Source organism: Microcebus murinus, chromosome 19 (genome assembly GCF_040939455.1).
Source record: "Microcebus murinus isolate Inina chromosome 19, M.murinus_Inina_mat1.0, whole genome shotgun sequence".
In the NCBI taxonomy this organism is placed as follows: Eukaryota; Metazoa; Chordata; class Mammalia; order Primates; family Cheirogaleidae; genus Microcebus; species Microcebus murinus.
In genome coordinates this window covers 39,738,805-39,761,861 of record NC_134122.1, presented here as the reverse complement: position 1 = coordinate 39,761,861, position 23,057 = coordinate 39,738,805, and the positions used below count along the sequence as shown (strand labels likewise).

The following is a 23,057-nucleotide window of genomic DNA, read 5'->3' as shown; positions in this document are numbered from 1 at the left end:
GGGCTCCTCCTGCTCTCAACTGCTGAAAGAGGCCCAATCTGCCTCTTTCCAGAACATGGTCCAGAACTTTCTATAAGGGAGATGTCTGACACACCCTGGATGTCTAGATTCCACAGTACAATCAAGAAAGTATGTTCACATAGAAGTATCTTTCAGATTCGTACTCGAAAACCTTGAGACAAGACTGATTCTTGATGCATTAATAATTTGAATATAAAGTCGTCTGGGCAGAAGATCATGCATATCCCAGCATTATCCTAACTACTGACGGATGAAGCGCTTGCACGGAATTCCCCACTAAGTGGTTCACAATCACAGAGAGTTACATCTGCAGAAACAGGGTGAGAGCATCGCGGGCCATGAAGTGCGCCAACAGCGAATCCTCCAGACCAGCAGCCCGGTCGGGCAGCAGGTGCCTGGGCCGTACAGCACCAGGCAGGAAGCACCACTCGGGTCGGGGCAGCGTGGCTTTCTACTCGGGCAGACAACTAAAGCAGCAGGAAAAACCAGGAATGTGTGGCCCGTGTGGCTGTTATGGGACTTTATTGACCAATTCTGCAGTGACATAAAAACGTGTGGTCATAACCACCCATGCACAGGCAGTGAAGGGCTTCTGACTTTCCTTTTTATAGCGTTCAACCCAACTTTGAGACGTTGTTTGTATTTCAGGAAATAAAATTTAAACATACATTTGCATCACTGGAATGTTCAAAACTGGGGCCAGGAGGCCCCTGGCTTCTCCACGGGCAGTATAGCCAGTGAGGGGTCTGTTGGGAGGTTTGCTGGGAGACTTTGAAGGCTGAGTACAACTAGTTACCTTCAACTCTGATTTCTCGTGGATGCTATAACTAGAGGATGATTTCTCATTAAACTTGGTGGTTTTTTTAATTAAGCAGTCAGTGTTTGTATCTTGGCTCTGAGACCCTGGGCCAGGTGCATGACCTCTGTAGACCACATTCCGTTAAGAAAGCACAAACTGAGATGATATACCGGAAGCACTCAGCGCCGTCCTACCATCCAGGGAAGGAGGGAAGGGACTGAGGACAAATGATGTCCCCAAGGAGCCTCACCCCTACATCTTTGGAGCTAAGGGTCAGGTTCTTTGCCCTCCTTGGCAATTGCTGAAATTGTGTAAGGACTTACATTATTAGTTAGGAAAGCAGGAAGCTCTAGTCGTTCTGGTGGGACACACGCTGCGGAGGTGGTTTGGGATTTTACAGGGGCATCTCTGTAACCCACACCTCTCCCAGCAAACACCCACAAAGGCCACTCAGGCGGGACAACAGCATGCACAGGACCCACAAGAAAAAGCCGGAAGCAGCACTAAGGAGAGAGAAACACTCACAGCACAGCCTTGTCACGTGGAAAGCCCTGGGTTTGCTGAATCTCCCAGCGAAACTGAAGGAGTCCTCAAGAACGTCCCACTAGTGTCAGCCAGGGAAGGGCAGATGCCCAAACCTCGCTGGGCACAGATGGGCTTTCGGGGTCCTGCCCCCACCCTAAGACAACCTGCGTCAGGCCCTCACACAGAACCTCATACACAGCACAGCCACATTAAGTAACAACCAAACTGCAGACGCACTGGCTCCTGAAAACAAATCCTCTCCCCTGCCTCTGGTCTCCTGGTGAAATGTCACCTTACGTATAAATCAGCACTCTTTCTATGCTATGACACAGAATGCTGGCTGACATCTCACCGGCCTCGTCCATGCTTTCAGCTAACAATAGGCACACTTCTAAAAACCACGCTGTTTTTGAGAAAGTGACGTTAAGTGACATGCTGCGTGGACCTGGCCGGCTGGATTTCCACTAAGCCACCAGGGGCTGCCTGCGGAAGCAGGTGACTCAGAATTCTGTTCAGAAGGTTAACAGTCCTACAGCCTTCTGTGCACAAATGACTTCAAGCCTTGCCTAAAGGTCAATGTATCATTAAAAAAAAAAAAAACCCCAAAAGGAGTTGAGTCATGTCCCTCCCACTCCCCCAGTGCAATTACTAAGTCTGAAGCACTTTCAACATCAAACAAAGGCAGAGAAATCTGCCAGAGATGAGATGTTATCACCAACTTTAACATCATGAAACAATAGAAAAATAACAGGCTAGGCTAGTCTTTTAGACTAACAAAACCCATCAAAGTCTCTGTTACAAGTGAAGACTACTAAAAACGGCAGTGGCCTCATTTTCCCTCCCCCACTTTGTCCCCTGTCCTCCCAGGGTACACCCGCCCAAAGACGGATGTGAGTTAATACTCAACAGCCAGGGATAACGAGCTCAGAACTCCAAGTACTTGAAATTAAAGGCTTCAGATGCAACATGCAAAAACAAAACAAAATTTAACCTCCCCCCCCAAACCGACACAAACAAGAGTCTTTTCATCTTTTATGGAATAAATATGAGGCTACCAATATGGACCATAATATGTAAAATTTCATTGCCCTAAACCTTGGTAAAAAATGTTGTGTGTGGAGTTATCAAAAAAAAAGTGGGAGGGGGTGGGGAGGAAACACCCAAATTAGAGCCATTCACAAAAGGAGCCCAGAAGGGATGAAATGCCCAGGCTCCCACCCCATGCGATTTCCATGATTCCAATTCAGTCAATCCCACGGGCTTAGCCAGAGCTCGTTCCCCACGCTCCACAGCCAAACACGAGCCTGCGCACCTGGACTGCTTCCTCTACTTTTGCAAGCCTGTGTTCCAAATGCTCAGACTCAAATGACATTAAAGAGTTTGCATTTAGTTTCAAAGACTGTATCTGCGCTCTGGCATCCTCCACTCTAACTTAGGGGGACACACTCCAATGCCCAACCTCAGATGCTTTTGAGAGCGGAAGGGGTGGTGCTATGCACGCATTTACAGGGGCCAATCACACCCCACGAGTGGTCACTCTGCAGCCTCCCAGGGCCGGGGCGGGCTGCTGTCCCGAGACGAGGGGCTGCTGCGTACCCAGGTTCTCTCCTCCCCACACGTCCATCATCATGTCGTACTTCCCCAGCTCTTCAAAGTAGAACTTGTCCATCACGAACAGCCCGCCAGCAATCATGGGGGTTCTGGAGAGGCAGAGAGAAGAGGGAAGGAGGACAGAGCAAAGGTCAAGGTTAGATTGCCAGCATGCTTATGCCAAGGCTACGCCCAGACCCCTAACTGCAAGCTGACCTTCAGGACGGCCACACAGCCCTTGCTCTCTGCTCAGAGCCAGGGTGCCCCTCTCTCCTTCAGCTGCCCACAAACAGCTCCCACCGTGCCTGCCTGGACACTCCCACAGCGGCAGGGGCTGGACCGAGCCTCCCCTACGAGGGAGTGACTGCTGGCGCTGTACCATTAGCTGACAAGCCACCACAGGCAAGGTGCTTGGCCTTTCTGTGCCTCAGTTTCCTTATAGGATAACTATAAGGATTGCAAAACATCACAGGCATAAAGCCCTGAACACACTCAGGAAGTGCTCAGCAGTGTCAGCTCCTGCTGTCACTGTCGTGGCTCAGGTGCCTCCTCTCTAGGAGGGAACCCATCACGTTCCCGGCAGCCGGGGAAGGGGCTAGCGTGCGGCAGAGGCTACCTCACTGAGCTGCGTGCTGCCTCTGACTCGCTCCCCTCATGGAGACGGCACCCCGACTCCCAGCCACGACTCTGCACGGCCTGCAAACCACAAAGCACAGGGTTCAAAGGCACAAGCAACCTCCTCTGGGGCCGACAGGAGAGCGGAGACCTGCTGGGCAGCAGTGGCAGCCCAGACCCACGCTGGCCCACCTCCCCCTTGCCTTGGTCCCTGAGGTCAGCTCGGGGACCCCACTCTGCTACAGAAAGCACTCCACATTATATACACGCATGAATGCACAGAACTGGTGCATGTGCCTTATAAACACATGTTAGATGACATGTGAGGAAGAGGCCTCAAAGGACTCTATTCTATGACCTGGTGGCAGGTAAACAGCCCAACCAGGTGTCTGGGCAATGCAGGCCCTGCAGAGGGGACAGAGCCTGGGGTTTTACCTGGGGAGGGGGGGGACACTTGGAAGGATGCCCAGCACTTACTTTATTGGGGCGACTGGGTTCCCCTGCCGGGACCTTCTCTGCTCAGGTGTCATGTAATCCCACTTGAACACCAGGTTCCAATCAAAACCTGCCGGTCAGGAAAAGAAACAGGGCGCTGACAAGAGACTGGCCATTTGTCCCTGACACCCCCACCCTGTACAGCTTATAAACACTTGATACTTGAACAGGACTCAATCGAAACCAAAACAAACCAAAAAACCCGAAGAAGGTGAGGAGGGGAGAGAGAATGCCTGGGGGTGGCGCCGGGGGAGAGGCCAGAGGGAGGGTGCATGTTGGAACCCTCTTCCTTCCCAGCCCAGACACGTGGGCCAGCCTTTCCTAATGTCGAAATGCACAAGAACAAACGCACCACACGAACAGAGCTGGGATGTGCATGATGATGCCAGTGCTTGTCCCAGGGCCGCCAGGAGGGAGGAAAGGGGGCACCCCAGGTGGAAAGTGGCCAGCGCGCCTCCACCACCACCCCGTGGGGAAGGGAACGCTGCAGAGGAGATAAGGTGTCATCCGTTGCTTGGGCCGCAAACTTGATCTCGGCATCTCTTTTTTTTTTTTTTTTTTTTTTTTTTTTTTTTTTTTTTTTTTTTTTTGAGACAGAGTCTCGCTTTGTTGCCCAGGCTAGAGTGAGTGCCGTGGCGTCAGCCTAGCTCACAGCAACCTCAAACTCCTGGGCTCGAGTGATCCTTCTGCCTCAGCCTCCCGGGTAGCTGGGACTACAGGCATGCGCCACCATGCCCGGCTAATTTTTTTATATATATATCAGTTGGCCAATTAATTTCTTTCTATTTATAGTAGAGACGGGGTCTCGCTCTTGCTCAGGCTGGTTTCGAACTCCTGACCTTGAGCAATCCGCCCGCCTCGGCCTCCCAAGAGCTAGGATTACAGGCGTGAGCCACAGCGCCCGGCCTATCTCGGCATCTCTTGATTGCAACCCAAACCGTATCTGCGGCAGGAACGGAGCCAGGACCGGGTGGGAACGTGAAAACTTCAGATGATAACGCCCCAAAGGAAGCTGCAAACTGGGCAAGCAAGCTTCGATTTCTGATGAAGCTGGCGCCTGTTCCCATTTCGTTCTTTAGAATCCACAGGCCACTAAGGATGGAAAAGCCCGGGCCTTGTACCTGGGTGTGGTTTTGGGCGTCACGGGGCCTCAGGTCTGTGTCTTGCTCACAAGGTACCAAACGCCGCACTGCTCAGAGGCTGGCGCGCCCCACCTGCTGCAGCTGGCCTGGTACGCCAGGACCCCGCTTCTCGCGAACACGCGGCTTGTGGTGCTGCAGCTGCGATTCCAAGGGTCTGCCAGGCAGAGCCGATTACTCCAGGGCCGGCCACCTTTCAACCCCACACCTCTTGAGCCCTCCGCCCTCAGGCTTTGTGTCAACAAGGCTCTTGCAATGCCCACGTTCGTGCCTCTCATCTGTGTGCTCTGAATTCAGGGTTAGTCTGCCTGGACGGCCACCAGTGACCGAAGGACGGGAGGCGGGGCCCCTTAGTCTCCCGGGCCAGTCACGCATGCTTCGTGCCACCGGGGACCAGTTCCACGGAAGACAAATTTTCCACGGACAGAGGCGGGCAGGGGGAAAAGGTGGAGCCCAGGCAGTGATGCGAGCAATGGGGAGCAGCCACAGATACAGATGAAGCTTCGCCCACTGGCCCCTGCTATCCCCCTCCTGCTGTGCGGCCTGATTCCTTCGTTTCATGGAAGACAATTTTTCCACAGGCCGATGGGTGGGGGGTACCCAGTTCGTAACAGGCCACAGACGCCCAGGGGTTGGGGACCACACCTTTATGGCTCCCTATGAAAAAGTTCTCCCAGCCCCTTGCTGGGAGCAGAAGTGGCTGGGGGCCAGGCAGTGGGGACAGTGACCCTCCAAGAGGAAACTTACGCAGGCACCGAGCTGGGTTCACCGAGGTGCTGCAGAGGCTGGGAGGTCCACCCAGAAAAACAACGCCCTGCCTGGTTTATTAACAGAGCACGCTAAAGGCCAACTGATGTCATGTTGCCTTTATGTTTTCTTGATACTTATTATTATTTTTATCATTTATTAATGTGGTCCAAAGAGATAAGCTATATTAAGGCTCTGCTAGGAATGTTATCCTGGCTTTTTTTTTTCCCTCGAGGAATTTCATGAAATACTTAGAGTGAATGTGGCCCCCCGTCTCCTGACCCAGCAGGAGGCCTGCACCCCACTCTGACATCTCACTGTCCTCACCCTGCTTGGACACAGGCAGCAGCTTGGGGAGAAATGGCCCATCCGGCCTCAGCTCCCCCAAAGGTTCAGGGGAATAAGAAATTCCAGAAAACGGGAGCTTTCTGGCTATTTAAAGGTCTCTCCTCTTTAAGCCCCCAAACACTTTATTTCTCACCATCTGTTATGAATCTTTCCAACTTTTACGCTTTCTCCCAACTTAAGTAGTCCTCTGAGCACGCCAGCCCTGCTGGGCATGACCCTGGGTGGTGACAGCGCAGAAGGCACGAGGCTATCCCACCACGCCTGTGTGGCTGGCACAGTCACCGCCCCGTTTCCCAGACGGGAAGCTGAGGAGCAGAGGTGAGACGGCCACCCATGACCACAGTGCCTCTCAGGTGGGGCCAAAGCCCCAAACAGCCAGGGGTGAGGCCCAATCTCACCCAACAGTCCCAGCATTCCGTTCCCTGAGGTTAAGACCCAATTGTATGCCGTCTTCTTTGTTTTTGATGTTAGACTGTCAGGTGACCTTCTGTCCAGTGTCTGTCTGGAACAGTCCATCTTCTAATCCATCAAAAATGCTGGGAGGTAGGAAAGAAGCCCCTCGTTTACACACACCAAGGCGCTGGCCGGCTGGAAAAGAGCTTGCTGATTTCAGGTGTAAAGAACCGACAGTCTGGGCGACGGCCACCGGTTTCCTTTCCAATGGACAGATCATGAAAGCAGGGGGCGAAGACTTTCGACCTCCTTCTGCTGCTCAGAGCAGCCTCTGCCGACGTGCTGGCTGTCAGCTGAGTTCTCTCAGGCAAGGCTGCCGTCGAGCCGAGTTCTGCAGAGTGAGGCATTTGCCGCCGAGCTGTGGCAGAGCCCCCTGGGGCCCAGGCCACCCGTCTACCTGCCTCGGTCCTAGGACCAGGAGCAAAGAGTAAGAGCCCAACGTGCCGTGACCGGCTCTGCAGAGTGGGGTGGGTGACTCCTGGGGATGCACTTTATGAGACCAGCAGCTTTCTACGCATGGTCCCCAACCCCCTGGGGGTCCACAGACCCTTTTACAGTGCTGAGATGTCAAACTACTTTATACTAAGACAAAACCTTACGTGTCGCTTTGTGTCTCCTTCCACCAGAGGCGCGTGGTGGAGGTTTGGGGCGAGGCTGGCGGAGGACGGGACGTGTACTTGCTCCACCTCGCGTCTTAACGCTTTCCGGGCTATATGGCTCACATGGCCGATGTTGACGCGGCCCACACGGGAGAGGCTCTTCGGGGCTCTTGATAATTTTTAAGAGGGTGAAGAGACAAATCACTCTTGGGGCTCTGTGGGGGGTGGGCTTGAGGGGTCACCCTTGGAGGCTGTGAGGACCCACAGGAAATGGTGCTGTCACTCAGGTGAGTGACCCAGGAGTGAAGCAGGATGTGGGTGGGTGGGCGGAGGACGGGTCAGCAACCACGACACACAGAAGGGGCAGACCCAGCAGAACTAGGTGACCAGGGCCTTGGCCTGGGAGAGGGAGGTGGTGACGCCACAGGTCACCAGGAAGAGGTACGGGCTGCCAGAGCAACAGCTGGGGTGAGCAGGGAAGGCAAAGACGGGATGTGGTTCCTCCAGCTCCACAAAACCTCCGCTCTGTGGAGCTCTTCACATCCCGCTTGTGGGGACAGGCAGCGCTGGTCTCCTTGTCCCAGACCCCAAGGGGAGAGAGGGCTTCATTGCCTCTAACCAAAAAGGAAGGACACCACATCTGTTCAGTGGCCACGTGGCTCAGCAGAGCAAACGAAGGTCAAGGAGACGAGAAGGGAACAGGAACCCCAGGAAGCTTCGCAAGGGGAGCAAGGCTATTTTTCTTTCTTTATGAAGTCCTACTTGTTAAGCACACAGACGTTTTTCACTCAGAGTGCACACACTGCGGCGTGAATGCTGTTGTCACTGTCACTCCTAACAACCAGAGGGGGTGGCGATCGGATGCCAGTGTGGACAGGATGAGCCCAGGCAGGTGGACCGTGATGGACACCTACCGCCCTTCAAGTCAGCAGACGCCCCCACGTACTGAAAGTTGTCCATGTTAATGACATCGATGATGGGTGACACTACCCGAGTCCTGTCCTAAAACATAAACAAAGAAAACGTAAGAAATAGTGGGATCAAAATCCCAGCAAAAACGATAAACCACACCCACCCAAAGAAGGCATCAGTGCCAGGCAATCAGGGAGCAAACCCGACCGCCCCTCACCACCTTCCACCCTAAGCCCACGAAGACCCAGCTCGCCGCCACGAGAACCCAGGAAAGTCCCGCTCTTAGCCATCAGCTGACGTGCCGTGGTCTGTGCCCAGGGATGTCGGGAGTGGGTACGCAGCAGGAACCGCTCCACTGAAGGAGACACCATGGCCATGGGCAGTTCAGCCATGTCGCCCAGCTGAAGGCACGACTGTGCCAAGGTGTCCCCAGGGTCCTTTTCTGTTTTCCCAAATGCCAGAATTTCACCCACAGGGTAGCTTTCGCTCTCCCAGAATCCAAGCTCAGGTGTGTTTAGCATCAATGATTATCAATTTTTGAGCTGCAGTAAACCTCAGGAAGAGACTGGAGACTAAAATGCCCACATGACAAAATTAGGACTATGTTTCTGTGAATACATGGGGGGGAGGGGGAGTGTGTGTGTGAGAGACAGAGGAGACAGAGCACACGTGATGTACAGAACACCAACATCATCACAGCCGACGGGAAACCAAACCAACTAGAGAATTCTCCGGTCTAAGTCTGCCTTATCTGTGATTCTACCAAAAAATGCGTCCGCCCCTGGACTGAGTCATTCCTTCATGCCACATTGCCATCGCGGTGGTCAGAGTTTGTGAACATAAAGGCCATTTAACGTCTCTGACCTCCTCAATCTCAGATGGCTGCTGCCGGCGAGACGCTGCCACTCTGCCCCTCGCTGCCAGCCAGAGTGAGTGCTTCACCCGAGCCATTTAAAGAACCCTTATGAGCCAGAAGATTTAGAAAAACAATTGAGTAGCAGAATTAGCAGAGCTAAGAACATCATACATCAGAGGGACACACTAAGGAACACACTAATTAGGGACACATGAATACTGTAAAGTTCTGACACCGCCCAGGTGCGAATTTACAATGAACAATAAGCCACGTGGCTCACTGAGCCCAGGGAAGAATGAAATCCTCTTTGCCTAGCTCAGTCTGGCCCTAGGTGTGGGAGTCAAAGAGTATATAATCTGCTTTACATTTCTTTTGATAGGACTACAATTAATGACAATGAATCACCTTAATACTTTCTCTTCTTAATTTTGGAGGAGGTATTTGGAGCAGTTCTGACAACTGACCACGGAAGCGAGTGGCTTTCACACACCCAAACAGCATGGTGGCATCTCTGGTTCTGGCCGTGCCTTCCCAGGAGACAGCCTGGCCAGGTAAATATAGCCTAGGAGAGTGAGAGGTGGTGGAGTGGGGGTGGGGGTGGGGTCCTGGGCTGGGTTCTTCTTGGTGTAGGTGTGTGCGTATGTGTAAGAAAGGGCTCAGGAATTTAACAAAACCTGCTTTGTGATCTTGGCTCTGCCACCTGTATGATTTTGGATACATTATTAAAGTTCACTGAACTTCAGTTTGCTCATCTGCTAAATGGGGATAATACATGCATTAAAGGTAATGCATAGGACAGGTGTGGTGGCTCACGCCTGTAATCCCAACACTTTGGGAGGCCGAGGTGGGAGGATCGCTTGAGCCCAAGAGTGAGTTTGAGACCAGCCTGAATAACACACTGGGACCCTGTCTCTACAAAAAAGTAAAAAAAAATTAGCTGCGTGTGATGGTGTAAGCCTGTAGTCCCAGCTACTCGGGAGGCTGAGGCAGGAGGATCGCTTGAGCCCAGGAGTTCAAGGCTATAGTGAGCTACGATTGTGCCAATGTTCTCTAGCATGGGTAACAGAGAGACCCCCTGCCTCAAAAAATAAAACAAAACACTCCACACACAGGGGTAATGCATAGAAAGCACCTAGTTGGAACTCAATAAAGGGCAGTGAATATGATTTTCATGATTGCTAGTAGCTTGTGGTTACTTAGTAACGGCCCGCCCGCCACTCTCGCTACACTTGGGCAGAAAGATGTGTTCGCTTTCTATTTCCTTTCATTAAGTTTGCTTTATCACCCCCGAGGAAGTGCTTTCTTTAACAGGAAGGAAAGAAAGTCAACAAAGCAAGCAGAAGGCAAGAGAAACAACAAAAGGCCAAACGTAATATTAGCGATGATGCTTCTAGAAGGCAGAAGGTGCAGGAGGGTGTAGCCACAGACCACCCTCCGCCAGCCCCACCCGGTCACTGTGTGGCTTCCACCCGCCACTTCCTGGTGGCTGACGTGACAGCGCAGGGGCGGCGTCCCCAGCAAGCCCCTCTGACACTGCACCCGCTGTCACTTTCGATGTCCAGCGCTGTCCTGACGGCTTTGCGAAGCTGGGGAGGCAAGGAGGGGGCGCTTCCAAGAGGAATGAACGACCCCCATGCTCTGCTGATTCTTATGCCCCATCCGACGTATAGCACCTCCTGCTGATGGATTCCTACAGCCAATACCAGGCCCTTTCAACACACTTCCCAGTGGCGTTTTCTTTTCATTGTGGCATCAAGGAAAACCACAGCCAGTGCGCCCCTCTGCCCCTACCACCTGCTCTCCTCTCCCTGCCCCTCCCAGGGCCACGCCCCGCCCCTTCCCTGGTCCACACCGCAAGGCCCCGCCCAGCACCTCACCTCGGCCACCCTCTCCAGGAGGGGCTCCAGCCAGTGCTCGTTACACTCGCAGTGACTGTCCAGGAAGGTCAGGACCTTGGCTTGGGCAGCATCGGCCCCGCGGACCCGCGAGCGCATCAGGCCTGTGAAGACGAGTTCAACAGTGCGTCAGGAGAGAACCCGCGGTGTGCACGGAGGTGGCAGCAGGATCGGCACAGCCCAGCACCTGCTGCTGGCACGGCCCCACTCTCGGCTCTGCAGCCCACTGGCCCGGCAGAGAGCTAACTGCAAGCTTGTCTGGTAGGATCAACATTGCCCTGTTGTTCCCAAAAAAGGTTTCTCTCAGGACTTTAAAAAAATGTGTTATTGATTGATTGACTGAGTGAGTCTCGTTCTGTGGCCCAGGCTGCAGAGCAGTGGCATGATCACAGCTCCCAGTAACCTCGAATTCCTGGGCTCAAGCGATCCTCCTGCCTCAGCCTCCCGAGCAGCTGGGATGAGAGGCACGTACCACCTCGCCCAGTTAATTTTTAAATTTTTTGTATGGTCTTGACTTCCTGGCCTCAAGCGATTCTCCTGCCTTGGCCTCCCAAAATGCTGGGATGACAGGTACCGAGTTACTGCACCTGGCCAGGACTTTCTAAAAAATAGTTAATTGGATCATTGGGAAGACAACTTTCGTGGAACTACTGTCTTCTAAGAAAGGCCTTTACATAATTGAAATCTCCTTTATCAAGCAACTAATAAGGGATTTTTAAAGCTACTCTCCTCTGACATAACATTGGAGTTTTCTAATGAACTGGACAAAGGGAAGTGTCACCTAGACACTTCAAGAGCTAATGGTGCCGATTTTAGTGGCAATAATATTTGTAACAGTGTTGCAAATATCTCTATCTTCTAAGACTTCACACAAGCCAAATAACATAAATGACAAAGCCTTGATTGGCTTTTACACAAAATTTGTTATACTATTGGTCCAATTATATAATTTACATAATTGCGATCTATTAATAATATGCATTTTTCATTATGACACAAAGTCTCATTGTAAATATAATAGTATATTTATCCCTGGATGCTGTGGTCATACATGGCTTCTGCTGTTTATTCTGGGCTTTATATATGAAGATGATTCTATTATTCACAACTAGTAAGGACAAGTATTTTAAATTCCTTTTTCGCACAGTCAAAATGGATTTTCAATGATTCTTATGTAGCTACATGCTAGAACAGGGAAAAAAACTAAAGATTTCTAGTTGTAGTAATTGCAGAGTAACTCATATTGGGAAAACCCTGGCTCAGATAACAATTATAAACTCTGAGCAAAACAGAAAAAGCAATGATTTGAAAGGGCTGGAAAGTAGCCAGAAGCAGGCAGAAACTAACAGGATCCAACCTTTGAAAGAAGAAAATCACACGGTGTGAGATCCATGTTTATAGGGCATTTCCCCTGAGCTTACTCCCCAATCCCATGCAATGCGGCCTTTTGGTTCGGGGTGTCAGGGGACAAAGCTCCCATGCCTGGCAACTGCAGGAGCAGATCCCAGAAAGCAGGTGAGCCCCAAGTCTGATGGTAACTTCCCCTTAAACCCTTGGCTGACTCCTGAACCACGCAGGCGTGAACTCTAACACGAAACGTAACAGCCAGAAAGGGCTCAGTTTCAGCTGCTGTCTACCGTAGGGGACACGGAGTTTACAATTGTTAAAGGGCTTGTTAAACACTTCAGTTCTTCTCCAGAAACCCCAGAAGGGCCCCATTTGAGAATAAAGACTATGTCTCAGCAATAAGATATATTCATCCTAGCAAAGTATAAAGACAAGCTTACACAAGTTTTATGCCATCACCTAGTAATTTAACCACCCAGTACAACAAAGATTAACACTCTTTAGAGAAAGATAATATGATCCAGTGTCTCTACATCATCCCCGGTGTCCATTATAAAATAAAAAATAGTGATTTATATAATTAAAAGATAGTGATTCATAAGAAGAAATAGAAAAATGTGGTCCAAACCCAAGAGAAAAAGGTCAAGAGAAACTCACCCTGAGATGATCCCGATGTTAGAATTTGCAAACTAGGATTTAAAGGCAGCTACTACAACTTGTTCAAGGACTCAAAGGAAACAATGCTTTTAGTGAGTGAACAGATGGAGAATCTCAACAGAGAAATGAAAGCCACAAGAAAGCATCAAGAACAAGTGGGCATTCCAGAACTGAAAACTGGAAACAGATAACTGATTATGTGAAGCAAAAATGCAGCACTGCATTGTGGGGTTTAATATATATATAAGAAAAACATATGATAACAATAGTACAAGGCAGGAAACAGAAATGGAATTAAACTGTTGAAAAGGTTTTTACATTTTTTTTTTTTTTTTTTTTTTGAGACAGAGTCTCGCTTTGTTGCCCAGGCTAGAGTGAGTGCCATGGCGTCAGCCTAGCTCACAGCAACCTCAAACTCCTGGGCTCGAGTGATCCTTCTGCCTCAGCCTCCCGGGTAGCTGGGACTACAGGCATGAGCCACCATGCCCGGCTAATTTTTTATATATATATCAGTTGGCCAATTAATTTCTTTCTATTGATAGTAGAGACGGGGTCTCGCTCTTGCTCAGGCTGGTTTTGAACTCCTGACCTCGAGCAATCCGCCCGCCTCGGCCTCCCAAGAGCTAGGATTACAGGCGTGAGCCACAGCGCCCGGCCTGGTTTTTACATTTTATGTAAAGTGTTATGGCCGCTTAAGTAGACTGTTCTAAGATAAAGATGTATGCTGTAACCCTCAGAGCAACCACACACATGCAAAGTATAACTAAAAGCTACAAGAATAACTGAGGTGTCAGAGGACAAGAGTTCAGGGTTTCTAGTGTCTGCAAACTAAAGGAGAAGATCCTGGAAAGGAGGTAGCCCCCCAATCTGGTGATAAATTAAAAAGTCATCAATGAATCCAAAAGAAAGCAAGAAAGTAGGAACATAGTTACAAAAAGCAAGGGGGTATAGCTCAGTGGTAGAGCATTTGACTGCAGATCAAAAAGCAGAAAAGCCCATGGGACAAATAGAGAATCAATAACTAAAGAGTAGACCCAAACCCACATCAATAATTACAAAACATGTAAATGGACTAAACACTCCAATTAAAAGGCAAAGATTGTTAGACTGGATAAAAAAAGCAAGATCTAGCTATGATCTGTGTATAAAAGACATACTTTGGCTATAAATACATAGCTTGGGAAAGGATAGAAAAGAATACACTATGCAAACAGGAGGTATAAGGAAATTGGTATACCCCTATTAACAGGAGACAGAGAAGACTTCAAGACCTAAATTATTACCAGAGATAAAGAGACATTTTATAATAATATGGTGAATTCATTAGGAAGATCATAACATTGATAAATGTGTACATGCATAATAGCCTCTAAATTGATAAGGCAAAAGCTATCAGAATAAGTAGGGTAAAACAGACAAATTCTCAATTATAATTTACTTTAACAACCTTTTCTCAGTAATTTAAGAGAAAAAATAGACCAAAAAATCTATAAGGACTTAAATATCTGAACATTAATGACCACCTTGATCTAATTTATATATATAGGACACCACACTCAACACTGCAGAGTATAGATTCACTGAAATGTACTTGGAACATATTTTAGGATGTAAGATACTCAAAATTTCCAGAAGACTGAAATCTTATAGACATAGAGCATATGTTCTCTGAAAACATGGAATTAAATTAGAAATCAATAACCAAAAGATACATTTAAAAGCTCCAAATATGGCCAGGCCTGGTGGCTCACACCTATAAACCAGGCAATTTGGGAGGCTAAGGCGGAAGGATCCTTGAGGTCAGGAGTTCAAGACCAGCCTGAACAACATGGTGAGATCCTGTCTCTACAAAACACAGATAAATTAGCTGAGTGTGGTGGTGTGAAGTATAGTCCCAGCTACTTGGGAGGCTGAGGCAGGAGGATCACTTGAGCCCAGAAGTTTGAGGTTGTAGTGAGCTATGATCATGCCACTGTCTTTGTTCCCAGGCAAAAAACCAAGACCTAGTCTCCAGTTTAAAAAAAAGGCTCAGATATTTGGAAAATAAAGAACACAAATAATCTACAGATCAAAGAAGAAATCATAAAGGAAACTAGAAAATACCACTAACTAAATGATAATGAAAATATAGCATATCAAAATTTGTGAGATGCAGGTAAAACAGTGCTTAGAAAGATATTTGTAACTTTAAATGTTAATATTTGAGAAAGATATCAGCAATATAAGTTTCTACTTTTAGAAGCTAGAAAAAGGCAAATTAAAGTAGAAGGAGGAAAATAATAAAGATAAAAGCAGAAACCAACAAAACAGAAAACAAAAAACAGAGAAAGTTAACAAAGCCAAATGTTGGTTCTTAAGATTAAAATTAGCAGATAAAAAAAAGAGAAAATATAAATTACTAAAATCAATGTGAAAGAGGGGATATTGACACTAATTCTACTAATATGAAAAAGATAATGAGAACATCATAAACAACTGTGTGCCAGTGAATATGAAAACTCTGATGAAATGGAAAATTTCTTGAAAGACACAAATTACCAAAACAGACCGAAAAAGAAAGAGACTCTGAATAAGCCTATATTCATTCAAAAGATTGAATTAGTCATCAAAACCTTTTCATAAAGAAAACTCCTGGTCTAGATTGGTTCATTCTATCACACATTTAAGGAAGACATAATTAAAATGTTATGCAAACTTTTTCAGAAACTAAAGTAGGAGGGAAGACCCTCCATCTTGTTTTATGAGGTTAGTTTAACCCTGATACCAAAATCTGAAAAATACATTATAAGAAAACTACAGCCCAATGTTTCTCACAAACACAGATGTAAAAATCCTTAACAAAATAGCAGCGATATATCAAATAGTGATATATAAAAAAGATACTGCATCATAACCATGTAGGGTTTATGCCAGGAATACAAGATTGGTTTAACATTTGAAAATCAACCAACGTACTTCACTGTATTAACAGATTAAAAAAAAGAAATACCACCTGATCATCTCCATAAATGCAGAAAAAAAGACTTAACTCAAATTATTAATGTGGTTTTGGCCCTACTTCTGTCATCAAATAGCTGCATGGCCACTTAACCTCTTTGGGCTTTAATATTTCCATCTGTGAAATGAGAAGGACTAGTTTCTCAGCTTTCAATGTACATCAGAATCATCTAATTGGCTTTAAAAAATGCAGATGTCCAGGCCCCACCTGTAAAGATCCAGAAATTTTTATTCAATCGTGGGTGGGGTCAAGGCATGGTCTTCAATTCCCCGAGTGCTTCTAATAAAGAGCTAGATTAAGTAGGAATCAATGCACAATAAAATCCCTGGCACTAATATTGATCGTATGGCAGCTCTTATCATACTATAATATTTTATGCAATTAATTCACTTTGTCATCTAGTAGCATCATAATAAGCACTTGTGTGTATGCTTTAATATATGAGATCTAATATATGTAAACCCATGCACAAATATATACAGGCACATATAGACGTGTGTGTGTGTATGCACCTGCACACCTATTTTCTCACTCCACTGTTACATGCTTCAGCTGTCCCATACAGGTCTACTATAATCTGGCTTCCAACAACCTCCTCTCCTCATCCCTTCCCCAAACAACACATCAATATGGATTCTTACCCAAATGAACATCCTAAATTAAGGCAATGAAAAGGTAACATTTAGAAGTATTATTCTGATTTCCAAGCAGGTTTAAAGGCACACTGGTATGAAGCTAGCAAGTGATTTGTCAGTTACAAACTACAAACATGGAACATGATCTTTTTCTCCCTCTGTCTTTCCTCCCCCCACCTCCCAGCTTCTCCTCCTCCTCCTCCTTTTCTTTTCTTAGCCTGTATCAGCCTTGTCCCTTTTTAGGTGATGGGGTGGGATGGCAGACACTTTGGGTTTAAATTCATAAACCTACATGACTTTGTAGGTTGTTTAGGGGACAAAAATAACATAGCAAATTGCAAGATTTTGGGTTTATTCCAGGCTTGAGGGGCTGATGCGAGTTACCGAGGGGGGCAAGGGCTATCTCATTGTCTGTTTATCCTGAATGTCTGCGTCGGTGACCCTGGCTGGTTACAATTTGGTGCTGACAGCACTGCCCTAACAGGCTCAATCACTGTATTGGCCGATTAGAGTATCGCCAGGAAAACTTCAATCCTTGACTCCAGCTGGGCTGAACAGGGAACTAGAAGAAAGAGCTTGCGTTGATCGAGGAATACAATCACCACCCCTGCATCAACAGAGTCATCCTCGAATACCAAACGTGGCTCTGTGATCTTCCTACATTGAGATTTCCCCAGAATGTGGAGGAACCTAGAATCCGGCACCAGGCTCTCTGACAGCACCGATGCACTGGGTGTTATTTACAGTGTGATCTGAGCTTCCTTTCCAGACACTCCAAAGTTAAGACTTTTCCTCCTTCAGAGCTTCTCTTATAAACGGCCAATGAAGTGAGACTCTGTGAGCTCATCTCCAGCACAGGCAAGACTGACGTGAGGTTTTTGAGCTGGCATTTGCAGAACCGCATGAGCATGTAATTGCAGCACTCTCTCCCCGTTTTGGAGAGTTCACTTTCAGCAGACTGTCAAACTTGAATCCCAGTTATCCTATCAGATGCCTGGAGCATGGAGTCATTAAATTTCTCATTGCTAAGTCTTTGTTTTCCTTTTAAAAGCCTGTTGTACTCAAGGGACTGGTGAGACTTCCTAGGTTGTGAAAGGAACAGATAAGCCAATCTTCTAAACACATAAATAAAAATATAATTTGAACTCCTGCCCTAGTATATAAACAATTTCAATTAGCTAAGCTTTGAATGTCCTTCCTGTGTTTTGCTGGGCGAGGGCTCCCAAGTGGCTCTGGTAGAGGAAGACAGACAAAAAGGCCAGGCAATTAATTGCTCTTTGAGCTGAAGCACTTCTTTAAGTTATGACTGGGCTCAGGAAAAGTCAAAATTCAACTGTCTTGGTAGTGAATTAAAAAAAAGAGTCTTACCTTCTCGCCGATCATTTCTAAGAACGCGCACTTTCTCAATTTTCCCCAAGAGAGCCCCGTCCTCAGCTAGGAAAAGAAAAGAAGCAGAGCATTTTGAACTTCGAGTTTATAAAGGGCTTTGCACTCAAGCATAGCAATTCTCAATCATCTAAGGGCCGATTATCTCCTCGGGGCATCACAGAGGCACCTCTTCTCTCTGTGGGTCTGGTTTCTGGCTGGTTCGTGCCTCATTAGCTCCCTCACTGGAGGGAGGCAGGGCCCAGGAGGAGGGCCAGACACAGGGGCTAAATCCATCCCAGTATACTCACGATCATTGCTGTAGTCGTCCACCAAGATGATCTCTTTTATGAGATGGGGCGGGCTTTTCTTAAGCACACTGAGAAAAGACAAAAAGATAAAAAGGTTGTGGGCCTTTCAGGGGTACCACTCGGGGTGGGGGAGTCTCACATCATGGCCCTAATTCCTGGCTGGAGGAAGTATCTGCCGCTCCCCATGCTAAGCAGTGAGGTGACCCCATCTGCAGCCCCCCCCCCCCCGGGGAAGCCCCAGCCTGACCACATCTGAGACACGGCGCGTGTCTAGCATCCCTGACAGGCAATGCCTCCCGTGAGACGCGACAGGTGGCAGATACGCGGCATCTTCTGGCCTCACCTGACCACCGTCCTCAGCAGGGCCGACCTGGCTTCGTTGTGAAACGTGATCACCACGCTGGTGGCCGGCAGGTCCACCCTCCACTGCTTCCGCTGACACCTGCAGGAGGAGAAAGGTCAGCCTCTGAACGACGGCCCCAGGCCGGCCACCACGTGCTCGGCCCTGGGGGGCACAGCAGCCTGCCCCGACGGGACAACGTGCTGTGATGAACTGGCTAGCCGCAGCAGCTGCTGGCCCCTCCTGAGATGGGGCGCCAACGGGACATACGGAAACAGGAAAACAAACCGGAGTTACGTTGTAAGGCATGAAGGAATTCAGCGAAAAGTAACATATTGAGAACATCTTTCTAACATGTTAAAAAAAAAAAGTGTGTTTTAAAACAGTGAAATCCTATTTCTACTCAAATGCAGACACACCTCCAGTGATGTGCTTTTCACAGTTTACAGCAGTGATTTCTGAGGGGCAGAAGCGGCCGTGCGCCCCTGCTCTTTTCTTATTTTCTACGTTGCCCACAACAAGCGTGCGGTACTTTTAGTGATGTTTGCAAGCTGGCTCTCACGGAGAACAGCGGACCCGCTGACCGCCCTCTCCTTGCCTGGACAGCTGGGGTGCACACCCCTCGCCCCCCAGGCCATCTCCAAGTAACCCAAGCGACGACGGCGGCGCACGCAAAGGTAAAGTGAGAGTGCCATCCACGGGAACCTGAGCTCGTCCACGCCCTTCTTTGCTTTTAAGCGGCAGTGAAAGAACCTGGGGTTACCTCGGAACAGAAGTCGGTTCAGGGGCCAGGCCTACAAAGTGCAGGCAGATTTCAACAAGGCACTTTTCAAGTTTGGGCTCTACAAAAAAGACATTAAGACCAAAGGACACTAAATGGCTATTTTGAAAGCCAAAACTCTGGCCTCGCGTGGTGGTGTTCGCCTGTAGTCCCAGCTACCCAAGAGGCTAAGGCGTGGAGATCGCTGGAGCCTAGGAATTAGAGGCTGCCATGAGTCTGCGGACACCACTGCACTCTAGCCTGGGTGACAGAGCAAGTCCCTGCCTCTAAAAATAAAACCAACACATACATAATACAACAAATACATAAAATAAAAATAAAGCTCTGACAGCTCTAGGTTGGAGATGCTAAAGTATCATACACTAGAAATAACCAGTAAAGGCAGGATCAGGCTCAGCAGAATCTATCACAGGGAGCTGTTCGAAGCAGGGTCTGTGATTTGAAGAACATACCACACAGAGTGATATTTGCAGAGAATCCCAAGAGAAGAACACCTCTGGGGTGCTTATAGCTTGAGAGGACGTCTAGAATCAGGCGAATTGTGGTTTGATGACACTCATCTAGTTATCAAATTGGTGACTGCTGATACTAGCGTGGAGAAAAGGCTAGGGCAGGCAGCTAAAGCATCTCTGGCTTGAAGAAAACAGTTTTTGAGTGATCACGTTTGATGCCCAGTGATTGTGAGGATGAAACCGCTTTGCTTGTGAGACAGCAAGAGGGACCTGTTTGCTCCATGCTGAGGTCCCTCCATGCTGGCATTTATCATCTGCAGAATGTTTTCCTGCTACTCTAGCAGTCACACATGCTGCCACTGGTATTGCAGAAGCTGAAAGCCTTTGTTGGGGCTCAGAAAATGATACCCCAAAATTATGGTGCTTGGGCACGCCGAGTGCTTTGAGCAAAGGAGATTCAAAGACCTTAGGAGAGAGACCAAGGTCTCTCTCTGACCTCCTTCTGCCCACCCTCTTCTCTTCGGAAGCCCGGGGAGGGGCTTTCTCTGAAGCTCCCTTATCAGACAGACGGAATTTTATCCAGAAGGCATGCGCCTGTCTTGGACCCCCTTTCTGAAATCTAAGTTAGCCAGAGAAGACTGACTCATCATAGAGCAGGAAAGGAAAGGAAAACTTTCCACCCCAGGACACCACTCCGGGACACATTTTTCACCTGTCCTTTCAGATATTCTTCCAAGGGCTGTTAGCTGGGAGACTTTATCTGCATAACAGGAGGACCCTTGTTCAGAGTACAGTTCCATCAGCCCCTCACCTTCCATGACTTGTTGCCACCCCTCCTGAACCCAGAGGAACTTAGTCCCAGGCTACTGCCTGCTCTCTAGGCCTGCTCCTCTCCCCTAAACATCACTGGCTCTTCCTCCAAAATTGCCCACATCCCCACTTCCCTCTCCCCTAAGGAAGCCCCAACCACTCGGCCCCTTTCAGTCTCCCATTCCGGGTGGCTCCTGCGTGCACCTGCACATTGGTAAAATTGCTGTGTCTTTTTTTCCGGGCAAATCTGTCTATTGCCAGTTTATTTCAGGGAGGAATTCCCTCCATCTCTGCACCTTCCACGGGACGGATACGTTAAGAAAAATAAAATGTGTTTTATGCTCTAGCTCTTCATGTTGTTTACCGGAGCCACAAATTATCTGCTCCCAGAATTAAAGATAATACCTATTTTAAATGGGAAATCAATCAGTGTGAAAAGGAGATAGATTAAAAAAAAAATCATCTTTGGCGCTCGGCCACGGCTAGAAACATTTAGCAGCTAAGGACTGAAGCGGACACTGAAGCAGCTGCTGAACGACGATGACCAGCCACTCGCGTGAACGGGCACAGCGAAGAGAAAACGCTCCCCAGCCCCCGACTCTCCCCGATGACTACTTCAGAGAAGCAAATTTTGAAAATAAACAAGAAAAGCAGCGCAATTAAAAAGCAATTAGGTCAGGATCACAAAACGGGCTTCTTTTATTTATTGTAGTTATTGTTTTAATTAATCATGAGAAAACTGCATAATATACTAGTCACTGCTGTTTGGGGGTAAAAACGCATTCTGGAATTCTGGAATTAATATCATACCTCATTAGAGCTCCTGACAGCTAAGTCTCTACTTATGAGCAGACTGATGATAGGCTGGGGTTTTTTTTTCCATTTTGTTTTCCTCCAATTTTAAGAATTAGCAGATTGTTAGATTAAAGGAAGTGAGAATCTGCAAGGCTTCAACTGTAAACAAATTACCAAAGACTGTCACTCCCAAGAAGCCAATCTGGAACGCTAATGAAATAAGGACTCCACAATAGGAGGCAGCTAACCTCTGCAATTAGGTCCCACTTAACACAGGCAGGTGCGGAGCTGAGCAGACCTGGGCCGAGTGACTTACGGAACACAGGCTCCTGCAGCCGGGGGAGAATTAAGAGAGGGACACAAGGCAGCAAGCATTTCTCATGCTAAGTCGCAGTAACCGGAACCCAGCCAATCATGTCCTATTCTCTCATTTCCCTCTCCTCTGCAGGAAGCCTCATCTTCCATGAGCTTCTGGAAGTCTCACGGGGCTCTGGAAACATCTTTCAGAACACGCAGGGCTGCTGCATTCACATCATGTTATTAAAATTCCTCTACATATTCATAAGGCATCAAGTTTTGCTCAGAATTGGCAATCAGGAAACTTATGAGGAATCTCATTTTTAAGGCAAAGAGGGATAACAAGTAAAAACTACGACTCTTTTACACCCTGTGAGTTAGAGTGAGCGTACGTAGATGAACTTAGATAACAAATCCTCACAGAGAGCCAAGGGGGGGGGGATCAGCTTGAAGAAGGTCTTTAAAAAGAAAATAAATTCTGTATTTAAAGTGCCATATTCCTGCCAGAGAGTCTTCACCACCCCAGAGCAGGTGAAAGAAAGCCCAGTGAAGCCGGCTGCCGGGCGCAGCCATGCTCGAGCTTTCTCTGGGAAGGGAGGAGAAACTGCAGTTCATTTGAAGTCCGCAGCAGGAAGTGTTTGGGTCAGTTTTGTTCTCCTCTATGAAGCAGGCTAGACGCAGTGGGATACCAAGGAGCCGGGCAGGGCCACGGGCAGACTTTGTGGGCTCAAGTTCACTTGAGTTTCCAAGGTCACGTGCTGATATGATTGTTCCAGAAACTTCCTGTCCAGTATAATGGAGACTTTAAAAACCAGACATGTAAAGATTTTTTTTTTTAATCCTTAATTTAGTTTTTAAATTTCTCTGAGATTAGATGGCTATCAATATCTGAACTCTTGATTGGCTAGAAGTGGGGCAAACCTGGTGTATCTACACAGCAATGTACCCCTGAGCTTCTTGGGGTGGGAGAATGAGTTTGTCTCTGGGCAGACTTATCTCTGACGCAGATGTTGTACTTGGGATGCACCAAGGCATGGATCAAATAATCCAATGCAAGCTCTGCATACTTGGGAAGGCAGGGCGGCTGTTCAGTAACACGGAAGGCTGTCGCCTTGTGTGGGGAGGAACACAGAAATATGTTTCCTACTCTACCCCCTGGCATCCCCGCCCCACTCTCTGCTTAGCTGGTCTAGTGTTTTTGCAAGGGGCCCGTGGTAACCTTGGTTACTAACTGTGTGATCTAAGGCAATTCATGTCACTCCTCACCTGTGAAAG

At 48.1% G+C, this 23,057-nt stretch overlaps 1 protein-coding gene across 1 annotated transcript in view; it reads right to left on the bottom strand.

Annotated features, from left to right (window-relative positions):
• GALNT2 (polypeptide N-acetylgalactosaminyltransferase 2) overlaps positions 1-23,057 on the bottom strand; it is a 197,124-nt gene that overhangs the window by 20,331 nt on the left and 153,736 nt on the right. The window contains exons 4-10 of the mRNA XM_075995452.1: positions 18,651-18,749; positions 18,308-18,375; positions 18,000-18,065; positions 10,977-11,098; positions 8,246-8,333; positions 4,028-4,115; positions 2,942-3,045 (exon numbers count right to left, since the gene is read on the bottom strand). Coding sequence (XP_075851567.1) covers positions 2,942-3,045; positions 4,028-4,115; positions 8,246-8,333; positions 10,977-11,098; positions 18,000-18,065; positions 18,308-18,375; positions 18,651-18,749 — 635 coding nt within the window. The remainder of the gene's footprint in view (positions 1-2,941; positions 3,046-4,027; positions 4,116-8,245; positions 8,334-10,976; positions 11,099-17,999; positions 18,066-18,307; positions 18,376-18,650; positions 18,750-23,057) is intronic.